The 17,388-nt window shown below is 44.6% G+C and overlaps 1 protein-coding gene and 1 non-coding gene across 2 annotated transcripts; both read right to left on the reverse strand.

Moving 5' to 3' along the window:
* Nucleotides 1-257: 257 nt before the first annotated feature.
* Nucleotides 258-364, reverse strand: LOC111827417. The gene has a single exon (XR_002830970.1). It is a non-coding gene; the product is annotated as a U6 spliceosomal RNA (small nuclear RNA).
* A 10,439-nt stretch (nucleotides 365-10,803) lies between these two features.
* LACRT (lacritin) lies at nucleotides 10,804-14,466 on the reverse strand. The gene is made up of 5 exons (XM_014461814.2): nucleotides 14,335-14,466; nucleotides 13,128-13,175; nucleotides 11,858-11,947; nucleotides 11,402-11,491; nucleotides 10,804-10,928 (listed from the first exon to the last, which is right to left on the reverse strand). Exons 1-5 carry the CDS (start codon nucleotides 14,390-14,392, stop codon nucleotides 10,885-10,887), a joined length of 330 nt encoding a protein of 109 aa, XP_014317300.1. The 5' UTR covers nucleotides 14,393-14,466; the 3' UTR covers nucleotides 10,804-10,884.
* Between the last annotated feature and the right edge of the window lie 2,922 nt (nucleotides 14,467-17,388).

The following is a 17,388-nucleotide window of genomic DNA, read 5'->3' on the forward strand; positions in this document are numbered from 1 at the left end:
CATACAAGTACTTTGGTTGCTCTCTAAACCCTCCCCCCCTGCCATTTGTCTCTGGATCTATTCTTGTTCATCAAATTATGTTGATCATTATATCCCACATATGAGTGAGATCATAGGATATTTATCTTTCTCTGACTAGCTTATTTCGCTTAGCATATGCTCTCCAGTTCCATCCATGCTGTTGCAAATAGTAAAAGTTCCTTCTTTTTTTATAGTGGCATAGTATTCCATTGTGTAGATGTGCTACAGTTTTTAAAAAAAATATGGAACTCTTCACGAATTTTCGTGTCATCCTTGTGCAGGGGCCATGCTAATCTTCTCTGTATCATTCCAATTTTAATATATATGCTGCCAAAGCGAGCACCCACTGCTACTTATTGAGTGTCTGCCATTTTGCAAGTTTTGGGGAGATAGTGGTAAGCAAAATTGCCTGACCCTGGCCACATGACCTTCATGGTCTAGCATTTGTCACACTCTGTTGTAATTTTCTGTTTAAATCTATTGCTCCTACTGGTCAATTACCATTTTGTGAGCAAGAGTCACCGTTTATTTCGTTTATTTATCTCTGTATCCCAACTTATTTAGCACAGATCTTAACACTTGCTAAGTGCTCCAGTTTGGGAAGTTGAATGAGTCAATTTGCCTGTTCAAAGCTGGCCCCTGGGAGCTTTGTTTACCCTCAGTGGGGAGGGAGGCAGGAGATGGGGACTGGAACTTCAACACTGAGCAAAACAGACCTGGTGCCTGCTCTTCCAGGCAGGGTTGTCAGATAAAGTCTCCCAGTTAAATGTGAATTTCTGAGAAGCAGCAAATAATTATTTTTTGTTTAAGTATGTCTCAAACAGGGGACATACTTGAAGCATCCATCTTATATAAAAACTGCTGTTTGAAATTTTAACCCTGCTATTTCTGGCTTCTGTAAATGCTTGCTGGCTTAAATTATAAGGAAAATAAGACTACTCCCATTTCAGAGAGGCCATTAAACCTTCTCCAGATGAAGTTATCAGTGCTGGCATCAGGCCAAGCCTTTGGTCGAGGTCTCAAAGCGCCAGCACATCGGGGCTCTTTAAGAACTTGCAAAGGGGACCGGAACAGAACCCCATGTTTGGGAGACAAAGAAGGTAAAATGGTATAAATACAGAAAACTTCCTGTGTGATTTCGCCCAGAATTTGAGAGACATTTTCCTCTGGGCCCACGCGTAATAATAAATGTAACTCCATCTCTATAAGCGTTGCTTGGTTCTTCTCCAGTTTTTCTGTAACATACTTATATTAAAAGGTTGTTTATTGTTTATCTGAATTTCACATTTAACTGGGTGTTCTGTGTTTTGTTTGCTAAATAAGGTAATCCTACCCCTAGCTCCAGATCAACCTCCACCCTCTGCCATCTGTTCTTCCAAGAGCTTAGCTTCCACCTGTGTGCTCACTCCCCACCTGTGTAGAAGAAAGATGTACCAAAGAGGTGTCCAAGGGCCACACCTGTAGTGCTCTTCTGAGAAGAGAGATCACAGTGGTTTTTGCACACAAATTTCAGACTTTGGATTAGATGACCTTGTTACTCTGGCTAGGTGTCCGATAGGCCCAGTGGCTCAGCCTCCCCCGTTACCTGAGGTGGACAGTCTTGGTGCACCCCTTTGTGGGCTTTGTGCACAGTCTTGTTGTAGTTAAGCCTTGATTGTTGTTGGTATCAGTGGGAGGAATTGACCTCCAGGCCAATTGGCTGTGAGAATCAGCTGTGTCTATGGTGGGAGAACTTCTGTGCTGGAGACACCCTTCTGGGCAAGACTTGCTTCAGTGGGGCTTTGGTGCTCACTGAGTCTGCCCCCGGAGTGTGTGCCTTATGGATCTGAAGAGTTGTAATCTGGATGGTCCCACTCTGACCACTGGGTACACTGGCTCTTGGGTCTCTAAGGAGGTGCTAATTTAGCCTCTGCCTGAGGCTACCCAGAAGGAGCTATGGAGAGATCTGCAGATTCCTCTTCTTTGTTTGGGATTTGGAGGTGCCCAGATGAGGCCCAGCTGTGAAGCAATGCAAGCTGTTGTGGGGCCTTGGGACTTCTTTTGGATGGTCTGGGTATCTCTGATCCAGCTGCAGTTTGTTAGGTAATTTTAGATTGCAAAGGGCCAGGTCATTCATATGCAAAAGCCTCTGCACACAGCTTGGGTGGGGGGAGGTCTCAGGGAATCACCAGGGTGGAGCAAACAGCTATGGCTGATCCTCAGTCCTGCCCTAAGAGGTCCTGGGTCTCAGTGCTCCACGGTAATCGCTGCAAGCAACTCCAAGAGAAAGACGCCCTCGAGTTCTGCCCATTGCCAGACAGTCCAGTTTCTCCCCATATGAGTCTGGGTCCCCAGAGACTAGCCCGGAACCGGAGTGAGGGCCATTGGGAGCTTGTGTCTCCCTCCCAATTTAAAAAGACAACCACATCCTCAGTTGCCAGCCCTTTCTGCGTGCGCCTCTGTACCTCTGCACTTTACCTCCGCACCTCCTCTGAGTCTCAGTGTGCTTTTCTCTTTCCTTCTAGTTGTAGAATTTCCACTCAGCCAGCCTTCCTGTGGTTCTGGATGATGTTCGTTCTGTCTTTTAGTTATATTTTTGAAGTATTTGTGCGAGGCAGCAATTTCAGGTGTTTACCTATGCCACCATCTTGGTTTCTCTCCTGATCTTGCATTTCTTAAAGTTTTGGTGCTCTTTTATAATGAGCAGAACTATTTGTGTCTGTTAAAATGTTTATTGTGAATTGAAAACTTTGTTAATATACTCTTCTTTGTCTCACTTAATGTGTTTGTATTAATAATAAATGTTATCTGATAGTAAGACCAATAGTTTGCTTTCTAAAATTTGCATAAGTTCTTTTGCCATTCTTTGACTTTCAATCTTTCTGAGTTACTTTTCTTTTCTTTTTTTAATCTTCATCCGAGGATAGTTTTTCCATTGATATTCAGAGAGAGTGGAAGGGAGCGGGAGACACAGAGAGAGAAACATCGATGTGAAAGAGACACATCAATTGGTTGCGTTCCATTTGTGCCCCACTGGGGTCGAGGATTGAGCCTGCAACTGACTGGACTCAAACCTGTGACCCTCAGTCCACCAGCTGACGCTCTTACCACTGAGTCAAGCAAATTAGGGCCCGAGTTACTTTTCTATTGAATTTTGTGCAATTCCTACGAACACAATACCACCATTAAAATCAGAAAATTAACATTTGATATACTATTGATACCTTATTACCATTTAAACCACAGGCCCCATGTGAATGTTGCCAGTTGTCCCAATAATGTCCCATATGACAAAAGGATCCAATCGAAGACCAGCATTTAGTTCTCACAGTTCCTCAGTCTTTCCTTGATTTTCATGAATTCCAGTTTTGAAGACTACAGGCCAATTGTGTAGAAAGTCTCTTGATTTGGATTTGTCTAATGTCTTCTTATGATTAGATTCAGGTTCTGCATTTTTGGCAGGAATAGCAAGAAGTGACACTATATTCTTCATATTACATTTTATTAGGTGTTGCATAAGCTCCATTTGTCCCATTTTTGTGATGTTAACTTTGATCACTGTTTAGCATGATGTCTGGCAGATTTCTCCACTGTTGAGTTACTTTTTTTCTCTTTGTAATTAATAAATATATTGTGGGAAGGTACTTTGAGAGTATGTAAATGTCCTGTTCCTCATCAAACTTTTACCAATTAGTTTTTGCACTCATTGATGTTTTTTGGCTGAATTATTTATTCCTGAAATTGTTGTCAAATAGTGATTTTCTAGTTCATTCATCCCCTCTACATTCATACTATAAGGAAAACCTTTCTCACTTCCCCATTTATGAATGTATGTACACTAATACAAATAAATGATATATGCACATTTATATGGACTCATGACTTTTAATTTGGTCAGTAAGTTATATCCTGTTACCATCATCATTATTTATTATTACTATTATTATTATTATTACTATAACTAGAGGCCCGGTGCACAAAAATTTGTGCACTTGGGGGGGGGTCCCCTCAGCCCGGCTTGTGCCCTCTCGCAGTCTGGGACCACCCGGGGGATGACCACCTGCCCGCTCCCCGGGGGATTGGGCCTAAGCTGGCAATCAGACATCCCTCTGGCAGCCCGGCAGCCCTCGGGGGATGTCCACTTGCCAGCGGGGAGCAGGCCTAAACTGCAGTCGGACATCCTTAGTGCTGCTGAGGAGGCGGGAGAGGCTCCCACCAACACCGCTGTACTGGCAGCCGTCAGCCTGGCTTGTGGCTGAGCAGAGTTCCCCCTGTGGGAGTGCACTAATCACCAGGAGGCAGCTCCTGCATTGAGCATCTGCCCCCTGGTGGTCAGTGTGTGTCATAGTGACCAGTCATTCCCAGTCATTCTGATGTTAGGGTCAGTTTGCATATTACCCTTTTATTATATAGGATAGATGCCTGCTGCATGGGTGGGGGCCAGCTGATTTGCCCTGAAGGGTGTCCCGGATCAGGGTCAGGTTCCCGCTGGGGTGCCTGGGCAGCCTGGGTGAGGGGCTGATGGCTGTTTTCAGGCTGGTCAAGCCCCCCCATTGGAGACCCTCACCCCATGGAGGTTTGGCCAGCCTGCATGAGGGGCTGATGGCTGTTTATAGGCTGGCCACACCCCCTTTAGGTAGAGGGTCCCCACTGGGTTGTCTGGCCAGTCTGGGTGAGGGGCTGAGGGCCGTTTTCAGGGTGGCCAAGCCCCCCAACGATGGGAACTCCCAGCCTCTCCTTTTTTTCTTTTCTTTTTTTATTGTGGGATTTATTTACCTTCTATAATTGAGATTTTGTTGCCTTCAGTGGAGCTCAGAGCTGGCCGTGGCAGGCGGGAAGCTTGGCCTCCTCCATAACTGGAGCAACCAAGCCTCCTGCTCACTCCAGCTCCGTGGCTGCCGGCCGCCATCTTGGTTGGGTTAATTTGCATATAGTCGCTCTGATTGGCTGGTGGGCATGGCTTAAGGTGTAGCGAAGGTGTGGTCAATTTGCATGTTTGTCTTTTATTAGATTAGATATTTTTCTTTCCCATTGACCTTGGCTAGTTTGATACAATTTGACAGTGATGGAATTAAGCTAGCTTTCTGGTTAGCTTATGTATTCTTTTGACATGTCTTCATTATTCTTTGAGCACTTTTTAACTTTATAGTACAACCAGGCATTCCAGGCTCATCATGTACTTTCTCTGTGCTACTCCTGGTATCAGCTATTTCTCAAAGGATCTCTGTTCTTTTAATGGTATTTAGAAATGAAGATATAGCAGCTTCTCGGAATGTCAGTGCTTCCAGGCCCGAAACCAGCTCTCCATTGATCAAAGATAGGGAATGTATATTTGCATGAATGTATGTACATTCATACAAATAAATCATATATATATCTCACAATAAGTTCTCACTGTTGCCTCTAATTCCAGTCTGGCACCACAGAATTCCAGCTCAGTCACCCTACACCATATAGACCCCCTTCTCATCCTGCGTGTACTCTGATACCCCACACAAGGTCAGTACTTGCACCCTCCCCCTCCTCTTGCTCCCAGCACCCTTGGGCAGACACCCTCCTCATCTCTCTCCAATTCCAACACCCTGCTCCAGCTTTTCAGCATGCCTCACCCCCTGCCCATGCAGAGACCAACTTGCTGGCTCTATCTATTGGCTTTTGCACTGAATCATTAAGGGAAGAAGGGAGGAATCTATTGTTTATAGTTTAGTTTTACTTTGTGACCCAATCTGGGAATGTTTTGCTTTTAATATATGAATTTGTGTTATTTTTATTTATTCATATGAAATGTGCTAGTTTTATCTTCGTAATGCTATTCTTCCATCTCAACAATTTATTATTATTATTATTATTATTATTTATTTTTTGATATATGAACTGTATTTCAGTTTTTTCTGTGTAGTTTTTCTGATAATTTAAAGATGTATAGTTTTAATAGTCCTACCCATTCTTTTTTAACTATAATTTCAAATAATGCACTCAATTCTTTACCATCTGATTTTCATGGATTATAGTATGGATTCTTGTCATGCTTTCCTTTATAGCTTTATTATTGCATTAGCAGGTGAAAATAGTTTTTGATATTCTATAAAAGTTGTGTAAGTTAGCCTACTTTTATTAACTCCCATTCTCTCCTCTATCCCCATCATTCACATTCTGATTTTTTTGTTACATTCTCATAGTTTATAACATTTACCTCTGCTCTGTAACCATAACTCCTCAGCAATTTTAGCTTTTGTCTTGCATGAAAATGAATTTAGCACTTTCAGCTAATCCTTTTACCTCATTTTATCCATTTATCTCTTGGCTGGCTAGAGTTTATAATCTAATAGGTTTTTTTTTAAGGGTCATAGGAATGGAATGTCTTGAATTCTTGCATGCTGAAAATATTTGTCACCTTTAGACTGGTAAAATAATTTGAGGAAGTACAAAATGCTTGGGTCTCATTTTTCTTCTTCTAGAGGACTTTGAAAGGATTTCTCTACCCTTTTAGTGTTAGTTTGAAGCCAGCCTGAATATATATATACTAGAGGCCTGGTGCACAAATTTGTGTGGGCCTGTGGGATTGGGCCAAAACCAGCTCTCCAACATCCTCCAAGAGGTTCCGGATTCTGAGAGGGTGCAGACCAGGCAGAGGGACCCCACTTGTGCACGATCGGGGCTGGGGAGGGACCCAGGAGGTTGGCCAGCTGGGGAGAGATTGCGAGAGGGCTCCAGGGTGTGTCTGGCCCATCTCGCACAGTCCCGATTGGCTGGACCCCAGCAGTAAACTAACCTACGGGTCTGAGTGTCTGCCCCCTGGTGGTCAGTGCATGTTATAGCGAGTGGTTGACCGGCCTTAGCATATCATTAGCATATTACACTTTGATTGGTCGAACGGCCTACTGGTTGACCAGACACTTAGCATATTAGGCTTTTATTATATAAGATTCTTCCCCCTCAGTTCCTAAGTAGCTATGCTGATAGTTTTACCTGAATGCCCAATGATTCTCTTTTTTAAAATTTTAATTTTTTATTATAGTTGAAATGCAATATGATATTAATTTCAGGTGTACAACATAGTGATTAAACATTTTTATACCTTACAAAGCGATCACCACAATAAGTCTAGTATTCACCTATCACCGTGTATAGTTATATTCCCTGTATTCGCTAGGCTGTACTTTACATCCTGTGACCTATTTTACAACTGGAAGTTTGTACTTAATCTCCTTCCCTCTTTCTAATGATTCTTTTTTAAATTTTGAATATAAGAAATTTTATTAAGCCAGTTCTCAGCATTTGTCTTTTTGAATCTGTTTTTCCTTTCAATCTGTAGATTCCCACTTTTTATTTTATTTTATATTTATTTAAAAATATTTTTATTGATTTCAGAGAGGAAGGGAGAGGGAGAGAGAGATAGAAACATCATTAATGAGAATCATTGATTGGCTGCCTCCTGCATGCCCCCTACTGGGGATTGAGCCTGCAACCCGGCCATGTACCCTTGACCAGAATCAAACCTGGGACCCTTCAGTCCCCAGGCCAAGGCTCTACCCACTGAGTCAAACCGGCTAGGGCTCACATTTTTATTATTAATTTTAGTTATTTTTGTGGTAAAATACATATATCATAGAATTTACCATCTAAACCATTTTTAAGGGTACAGTTCAATCGTGTTAAGTACATTTATGTTGTTGCACAACCAATCTACAGAACTTTTTTCAACTTGGAAAACTGAAACTCTTCATCCATCAAACAACTCCCTATTTTCCCCGTACCCTAGCCAGATTCAAATTTTCTTTTCTTTTTAAGGAACACTTTAATTATGACTTTAATTCTGCTTTTCTTTTCTAGGTGCTCAGTTCTCTTTCTCAGGAGCAGTCTCATACATATGGTGGATCTAGTTACAAACAAGGTGTCTTTGATTTTGTTCCTCTGAGTATATCATGCACTTTAGAGAAGTTGTATTTGTCTGCTCTGCTCATGAGCTGTCATCATGGGACACTGTCAGCATCTTCCCTCAATTTGGTTCCAGTTTCATTGGACTTGGCAGAAGTTCTTCATAAAAAGTGTTATTTGGGCCCAGCTGGTGTGGCTCAGTGGTTGAGCATTGACCTATGAACCAGGAGGTCATGGTTTGATTCCCAGTCAGGGCACATGCTAGGGTTGCAGGCTTCATCCCCAGTGTGGGGTGTACAGGCGGTGGCCAATCAATGATTCTCTCTCATCATTGATGTTTCTTTTTCTCCCTTCCTCTCTGAAATCAATAAAAAATATTTTTTAAAAAGGAAAGTAGGCCCTGACTGGTTTGGCTCAGTGGATAGAGCGTCGGCCTACAGACTGAAAAAGGAAAGTATTATTTGGGGTTGTAAGTCCTCTCCATTTTTATTCAAAATGGAATAAATAGATCTGTATTTGTTTTTCTTGTGGTAAATCAATTCAACTGGTTTCAGAGATAAGATGTTGGTGGATATATCTTTATTCCTTCTCATTATATTTGGAATTGTGTTTTTCTCTTATTAATTTGTATATAACTTATTTAGAACAGTGATTTTCAGCTCATGGAACATATAAACTAATTACTCAAATTCTGCAGCATAGCAAAAATATATTTTTTGTCAATCTCACAAAAAAAGAGATATATTTTGATTCATTCACACTGGATGGCTGTTGTTGTGTTGGCCATTGTTATTTTTTTTTATTTGACAATTTAAGGGAAAAGAGGTTAGTGCTCCTCCTGACTAAATATTCAGGTATCGCATGTTTTAAAAATTCTTGTGGCATACCAGTTGAAAATCAATGATTTAGAATATCACTCATAGCTGAACATCAAACCTCCATAAACTTAGAACTTAGGAAAACAATTGCAAATCCAGAAATAATCCTTTTAAAATTGTTTATTATTTCTTGTCATTTCATGAAATTGGAGGTGGGAAGGGGGGTGGAAAGCTATGCTTGGCCTTTTAGCTGGACACAGATGAATTTGTATGTGTCTTGAGTGGTTTGTGTCAGAGAGACCACCTTCTGCTCCCCACACCCCAACAAAGGTAACGTGTTAAAGTAACATCCACAAGGGGAAGCTGCCTATGCCTTTTTTCCTTGTTGGTCTGCTAGGGCCTTTGGACTGCTGCTGTTGTCTGAGGGGGTGAAAGATCTCACTGGGCCTGGGTTCTTCTCTGAAACAGTATCTGGGAAACTGCTTCCCCTTTATCAGGCTTTGTCATGGTCACTGTACCTTCCAAAGCACAGAGATTTGGGTGCGAGATGGTTAAAGTTTTCTCTCCTTGGAAGGGGGAGGACCTGGGGTGTGTTGGAGTGCTGGAAGGCAGATATCACAAGAGCCTGTGTGGGTACTGTCAGTGGGGAGGATGGGAGAAGTGTGCGCAGGTATGGGCCTGAGTGGACGGTGCCTACATGAATCTCCATCTTTAAATACACAAGCCATTTGTGAAGTAAGCATCTATTATCCATTGAGTATCAGGATATAGAGATGGATCACACATAGACTTGGTTCTGAAGAGTTATATATCTGGTAAAGAGGTAGCACAAGTGGGGACATTAATTTCACAGGATGAGAATGGAGAGGTGGGTGGAAGTTGTGTAATACTTTCAATAATAAAGATAAATTAAAAAACATACTGAAATAAAAGAATTAAACACTGAGAAATAAATTTAACCAAAGAGATCTGTGCAGTAAAAACTAAAAGACATATATATCAATATAATGGACTATTATTCAGCCATGAGAAAAAGGGAAATTCTGCTATTTGCAATAACATGGGTAGAGCTAGAGGATATTGTGCTAAGAGAAATACGTCAGAGTAAGACAAATACTTTATGATCTCATTTATATGTGGAATCTAAAAAACCAAACTCATGGAAACAAAGTAGATTGGCGGATGCCAGGGCTTAGGAGGTGGGGGAAATGGGTGATGGTGGCCAAAGGCTGTGACCTTCCAGTTATAAGAAGAACCAGTAGCCTGCTGAGATGTTGAATATGGGCATAGGGGTGTGTGTTAGTTTCCTACCATAAACTGGATGACTTAAAACAACATAAATTTATTGTCGCTTAGCTTTGGAGGCTAAAAGTTCAAAATCAAGGTGTCAACAGGGCCGTGCTCTCTCCGAAACCTGTAGGGAAGAACCCTTCTCTACCTCTTCTTGTTCCTGGTGTTGGCATCACACCAGTCCCTGCCTCCTTGGTCACATGGCCATCTATTCTTGTGTGACTTTACATTATCTTCACTCTGTGTATGTCTGTGTCCCAATTTCTCTCTCTCTCTCAACTTTTTTGTTGATTTATAAAGAGAGAGGAAGGGGGAGGGAGAAACATTAATGTGAAAGTGACACATCAATTGGCTGCCTCCTGCACACCCGCATCAGTGCACAGGACGATGACCAATCCACTGAGCCACACCAGCCAGGCTCAGTAAATCAACTGGCCCGGTGTGGAAATTGTGAGTGGAAGGCAGGAGGGATGCAGTTTTTACTAATGCCACAAGGAAGTGGCTTTTGTAGCAATAACTCAGGATTTGACTCTTTTCAGGATGACAAATCCTGGCTCTTTGGAGGTTGATTTAATTTTTGGAACTGCTCAAATGTCACTAGGAGCCCTGTGTGAAGAAGAAGGAGGAGGCAGACCGAACCGAGTGGCATTTGGAGCAGGAGGCCCAGCACATGTGGCTGTGGCTCAGTGTGACTAAAAGGGCTTGTTAGAGGCAGTGTCCTGAAAGTGGGCTGTGCCCGGCTCAGGGTATGGGCTCCAGGCAGGGCTTTCCTCCCTCCCCCTCAGGCCCACCCTACAGAACACAGGCACACAACAAGTTGAATGCTTTCAATTTAATTGCTCTGAGCCGTACACATGATTAAGGCGTTAAATTCCCAGATCCCATTCTTTATAGCTTCTCAAATGATAGATATGATTGGACCCAACCTCTTCTTCAGAGCATCTGGAAGAAAGCAGAGATGGGAATGAGGCTTGAAGGGCCGAAAGCACCACCCACACATTCCACCCTCAACTCAATCTTCATTCCAACCTCACTGCACCCCTGAGGCCTGACCCAGAAGTCAGAGGGAGGGAGGTTAGATTCACAGGAGGCCAAATGATGAGCCCTATCCCCCAACCTGGGCAGGAGTGAGAGGAAGAGAAATGAGCAAGCAGGCTCTGCAGTGGAAGGTTGGGGGTAGGACCCCAGGGGCATCTGGTATCAGACAACCATGCATTTTGAATGTGGATGAGAAATTTGAGCCATTTGAAGGCACAAATGAAGGAAATTTCAATGGAGAGGGGCTGAGGTAGTCCCAGATCTCCTGTGTAGGGTGGTGGTGAGGGCATGGTCTTTCCCACCTCCCCAGTTGGCTCGTGGCTGGTGGCTGGTGAGCACTCCTGTTCCCAAAAGGCTTTGCCATAGGATGCACTTACCTTTAGCGTTTTGAATTCTTTCGTCCACCGTTTTTTTTGCTCCTGCAATGACACCTTTTAGGTCCGATCTACCTTTCTCTATCACGGATTCTAATTTTGGAGCAGAAGAGTCACATCAGCAGAAAAGCCATGTCATTTAAAGAGAGTTCCCACCTCTTCCTCTCTTCCCCCATTATCCTTGTATAAATTCCTAAAGTGCAGAAGTTTTGCTCAGGGGCCCAGCTTCTCTCTCATAGGAAAGTGAGTGGGCCAGGAGAGAAACCATGTATAGTGCAGGCAGCCAAATCTACTATTGCAGAGACTCTGGGTGTAGGGTTCACCTCATTTGTGCGTTGTGTTCAGGTGAATGAATGAATGTCTGCTTCTTCTGGGCTTGTCTTTGTGGACAGAGGCATCATGTAGACCTGCTGCCAGAGATTTCTTTGGGTTGTATCTGTTATAGAGACAGAGACTTACCCAGGTTTTTTCTTTGCTTGGTGGTTGGCTCCTGGGCTGCCGCCGAAGTCTGGGCTGCTATGGTTGTCTCTTGGGGTGCATCAGATTGCACTGGAGTTACAAACACACAGATTTGTTGATTTTAGCAAAGTCAAGTGTTTTTTTTTTCCTTAGGAATGGGTGGCAGGGCCTCAGATACCTAATATGTTCTGGGTGCCAGGTTATAGAAATGATATGGCATAAACTCTCCCTCTTAAGAGATGTGGGATTTCTACATACTATGTGCTCATTATAGATGAGTGTTTGACTCTTCCCCCCCACTCCACTGCCCTGCCCCAGTGCATCTGGTGAAATCTTAACTTCCAACAGAATGGTATCAGGAGGTGGGGCCTTGGGGAGGTAATTAGGTCATGAGGTGAAGCCCTCATGAATGACATTAGTGCCCTTGTGGAAGGGACCACAGAGAGCTCTCTCCCCTTCTTTCCACCATGTGAGGATACGATGAAAAGTTGGCAGGCTTCAACCTGGAAGAGGGTCCTCACCAGAACCTGACCATGCAGACACCCTGGTCTCAGACGTGTAGCCTCCAGGACCATGGGAAATACCTTTCTGCTGTGCAAGCCAGTCTATGGTTGCTTGTTGTAGCAGCCCGCCCGAATGTACTAAGACAGAGCCTCTCGGGAGATGGGCAGGCTGGGCACTTGTTCTGGGCATGGTTGGGGAGGAATTGGGAGAGGAGTGTGGGGGCAATCAGGGAGCATGGTAGAGAGAAGCTGGGTGTTGAATACAGGATTTTGGCAGGGAGGTTGTTCTAAAGGGGCTTCCTTGGGGGCAGGAAGTGAGTCAGCAAGAGCTCTGGGGAAGGCATGTGTGGGGCAGGTGGGCGGAATGCAAAGAAGTGAAATTTAGCAGATATGGGTGGTACATGAGGGAGAGGCATGGGAAAGAAGGTTGGAAATGGGGTCTGAGGCCAGATAGTGGGCACCTTGCAAAGGAGCTGGGAGTCACGAAAGCTGTTTACAGGTAAAGGTCTGCATACTGCATGGGACATTGCAATTATTATTTTACCTTATCGTTTTCTCCCTTTTATTCACAAAAGCCTTTTCCCATTAACCTTCCCTGTATGAGTTCTCCTGCTTCTTCCCTACACCTGTCCCACCCCAATCCATGCTCTTCTATTACCACCAAGATCAGGACCCAGTCCCCTCTCCCTGAATTCCTCCCCCAGCCTCCACTGACATCCCAGCTGTTCGACCCTCCCCAGGGCAGGGACCAGAGGGAGAGAACTCACAGCTCGCAGGGTCCTCAGTAGGTTGTGCAGGACCAGCAGTGGCATCTTCTGTAACCAAGAAGAGAGACAACTATGAGGACTGAACCTGATCCACACCAGAGCCATCCTCCCTCGCATCCGCAATCCTGAGCTCTCAGGAACGTTTGTGGACACAGGGGGGCAGATTTCACTGTTGGCTGAACAGGTCCTTCTGCCACACCAGTGGGTCCATCAGAGCATTCTTTCTGATGTTTAACTCCCCCTGCAGTTTTTTGAAGCAGGTTCTCCTCAGAAAAGTGGATGTTCCTCTGAAAACTGCCCTCCTCCTGTGCCTCTAGGTTGTGAGGTGCCCTAAGCTAGTGTCAGGGAGCCAGCCATGGCCTGTGGTGGTGGAGGTTGGTGCAGAGGCCACTGGGTCACGCTCAGGTGGTTCATGGGATAGGACTCCAGCTCTAATTCCCCGTATTCTTTCAACACAACCTTTATGCAAAGCTCTCTGCTAAGTGAAGGGGGTTCTACGATGAAGAAGGTAGATAAGACCCCGCCCTGACAGAGCTAACATTCTAACGTAATTATTTAGTTCCAGGTGAGATGGTGTAACATGGGCAAAAGAGGTCTAATTGATCCTTCATACATTTTTTTGAGGAAGACTTTCTTGAAGAATTCATACCTAAAGTGAGATTTCACGGATGAAAAAGCACCTGGTTGGATGATATCCAGAGTTGGCTGGGGAAGGGGACAGGGAGAAGAAAGAGCAAGAAGGAAGGTCCCAAATTTTGAGGAGTGGCAGGGTTGTCCTGGCCCAAATAGTGCTTTTGTGCAATTGGAAAAGGCATCCGGAGAGATAACCATGGGCAGGTTACGCTGCTCGGCAAGTGGAACACGGGCTCCATCACCTTCTCTGCCTGGTTCCCTTGTGCATGGGACAACCTACTCAGCTATATTCAGTGGCCCAGAGGCCCTGCAATCAGGCCAGTGTGACCATTATATGGGGTAAAGGAGGATGTGTGAGGAGATGGCCAGAGGTTTCCTGCCCTCCCTCTAGCCCCAGCAGTGAGGTAAATAGGCCACATGTGGAGAATTGGGGGTGGGGAGCGGGCAGGAGTCACTTGCAGAGGGAAGAGAAGCCAGCACAGCACTGGGAAAGAAAGAGAGGAATAAAGGCAGTAGCTAAGGCTTCCCTGGATTGTGAGGGCTTTGGTGGGTGCAGGGGGAGGGCCATACTCACGGGCACAGACCAGGGCCCCAGCCAGCACTGCCAGAAGGAGAAGAGCTGTGAATCTCATGGTTGACGCTCAGGAGTGTGTATCACCACAGAATCCTCAGAGGGTCCCAAATACAGTGCTGGGACTGCTGGGCCCTTTTAAGGACGCCAAGAGCCAATGGGAAACAAACTAGGAGGGGTGTGACTTCCTCCTCCTCCTCCCTTTCTTCCCCAGATTGTCATCTGCTAAATCAACAAGGATGAGCTGGGGCTGGCAGATACCTGGCACGAACCTTCTCTTTCCTTCTCCAACCCACCTGCCCTCTGGGTTCACATCTCTGGGATCTCAGGGACTGGAAGCAGCAGGTTTGGTTTGGGGAGATTTTAAAATGTGTCTGTTGAGGGTACTGGTAGGACTCTTAGTCCTGACATCTCTCCTGGAGGAGGCTGGGGGCTTGGGGGACCACATTGCCAACCTCTTGCCTAGATCTCCTCTGGACTCAGTGCAGGGGCTTGAAGGTTTCTCCAGGCTAAGTGAGCCCTGTTCCCTGGGGTGGCCACACTCAGAACACATTTGGGGACTGAGTTGATGGCTCCTTTATCCTCTTGAGAACATGGCTTTGAAAGCACTGGTGCCTTCTCTGGAGTTGTCCTCTGTTCTTGCACTTAATCCCATAGGAAGAACTCCCCCAGCCCCACATGGGCCCCTGTCAGTCTCTATGCTCAGGTCCAAGCAATGGGATCCCACATTTCTGAGCGGATCTCCTGGTTAAAAGAAGCTGGTCATTCACTGAAGTTGGACTTTGGCTCTCCCTTCCCGTAGGGAGCTGACTCACAGTCAGAAAAGCAGATAATTCTCTTTGACTTGGGAATTCTTCTTGCCCTGAGTTGGTAACCAAGAAGCCTGGATTTTGAGTTCTGGCTTTGTCATATACATAAGACAGTGAACTGACATATGCTAAACAACTTTAGGATTTTCATTTGTCATTGAGGAGTTATGGATCCTGTACAGGAGAATGGTGAGATAACATATGGCAAAGCATTTTATAGACAATGCATTTCTATGGAGATGTGTGGGATTCTTAAACTTTGAGAGGGCTCATCTTTCTGGGTGGGTTTGATTCAGGCTGGTGCTAAGTGCTAAATCGAAAGGGGCTGAGAAGAAACAAGAGCCACTTGAGGAACTGACAGGTGGAGAATAGGGTGCTGGATACCAACTTGTGATTTTCCATTAGCTGGGTGCTTGTTCTCACCAGGCCCTGGGTGCTCCTGCAGGCTTCCCTGCCTCACAGCTGTTCTACAGACCCGTGTGGACAAGGGGGTAGGAGGGTGTTTGCGGTGGCCGGGTTCAGAGCATTAATCTCCACAGGAAATAGAGGTGGGACATTACTGACATGAGGAGTGAGTTCTTTCAGGCCATTTCACCCATCCTTAACCTCCAGTAAGATAACCATCACATTCAGGCAGCTGATCTGCTCCTCACATGGGGTGTGGGACCTGGGTTAAAGTAATTGTGCCCCCACTAACTCCCTGTGTGGTTTGATATTTGAAATTTATCGGTATCTAATGGTGGTCACTAGGTGAAGAAGAGGAAGGCATTCAATTAACATAGGGACAGGACATGGCAATTGACTGCCTACCTGAGGAGGTTTGAAGGTGATGGGGAGGGCTGAGGGACAGGAGAAAGTGCTCTAGGGTGTGTGTGCATGTGTGTGTGTCCATGTATACACTAGAGAAGGAGAAGCTCTGACTCAAGAGCCCAAACCGTCTACCTGAGCACATTAAAAAAGCCAACAGAAGCAAACTATGATATTTGCACAAGTTTTTTTCTAAGAGGAAATTAGAACTCTGGCATCAACATTAGAGCTGTCACAGAGCAAGTTCTTTCCAAATGTCACTGCTCATTCCCTTTCCTTTCCTAATCCCCCTCTTTGCTCCAGGCATTAAAAAGGCAGGTATTGACATAAATGGGGGGGGGGGTCTAAGGCAGGGACACTTGTTCTATAGAAAAATTTCCATAACTTTATAACAGGGCCAGTCCAATGTTACCCTAAATTGTAGGGCCTGGGAAAGAATTGGATTCGTATATTAAGGAAAAGAGATGCATCCCATGTATCTGGGTGAGGGACTTGTCTTCTAGGGTGTTTGACCTCCATGATGACTGTCAGTTTGCCCATCTGTCTTTTATCATGTGCTGGTAATTCTCTGTCCATCCTACTTCCCTCCCCTTTCTGTCTCAGATCCATTATCTGACGATCTCTGCCCTGTCTGGAAGGATGACCTTTGTGGGCTGTGTCACCTTGGCTTCCTTGCCCTCTAGCCTCTGATTGAATTTGGTCAATGGCAGACAATGATGGGCGATCAGAGGATGGGAAGAGAGATTGGTCAAGGCATTTGTTCCTCTTGCTACCTCCCTGCTTTGTTATGTGTGGTAGGTAGACTCCTAACATACCCTGAGTAATCTCTATTGTCTAAACTTGGGCTGGATCTAGTGATTTGCTTCTAACAAAAAGAAAATGGCAAAAGTGATGGGATGTCTGTCACTTTTGAGATTAGGTTATAAAACACTGACTGTTGGATGGACCTGGAGAGTATTATGCTAAGTGAAATAATCCAGTCAGAGAAAGACAACTACCATATGATTTCACTTATATGTTGAATCTAATGGACAAAACAAATAACCTAGAAACAGACTCACAGATAGAGAGAACAGACTGACAGCTGTCAGAGGGAAGGGGTTTTGGGAGGTGGAGTGAAAAAGGAGAAGAGATTAAGCAACAATAGTATGATAGTTACCAGAGGGAAAGGAGGGTAAGGCAGGTAGAAGAGTGTAAAAGGAGGAATAAATGGTGACGGAAGGACACTTGACTTTGGGTGGTGAACTACAATACTATATATAGATGTTGTATTAAAACCTCATTGTACACTTGAAACCTATATAATATCATTAACCAATATAACCCCAACAAATTCAATTAAAAAAATTTCAAAAGAACTATGACTGTTATCTTGCTTATTCTCTCTCTCTCTCTCTCTCTCTCTCTCTCTCTCTCTCTCCTCTCTTTTTCCCTCCCTCTC

Source organism: Myotis lucifugus, unplaced genomic scaffold, assembly GCF_000147115.1.
Source record: "Myotis lucifugus unplaced genomic scaffold, Myoluc2.0 scaffold_160, whole genome shotgun sequence".
Lineage (NCBI taxonomy): Eukaryota > Metazoa > Chordata > Mammalia > Chiroptera > Vespertilionidae > Myotis > Myotis lucifugus.

Excerpts from the sequence above, each read along its gene's own strand:
- LACRT (XM_014461814.2), bottom strand. The coding sequence starts at position 14,392 with ATGAGATTCACAGCTCTTCTCCTTCTGGCAGTGCTGGCTGGGGCCCTG. Across the intron at positions 11,492-11,857 it reads CAAGCAAAGAAAAAACCTGG|AATCCGTGATAGAGAAAGGT; the intron begins GTAAGTCTCTGT and ends CTCCAAAATTAG. Across the intron at positions 10,929-11,401 it reads AAGAATTCAAAACGCTAAAG|ATGCTCTGAAGAAGAGGTTG; the intron begins GTAAGTGCATCC and ends GCTTTCTTCCAG.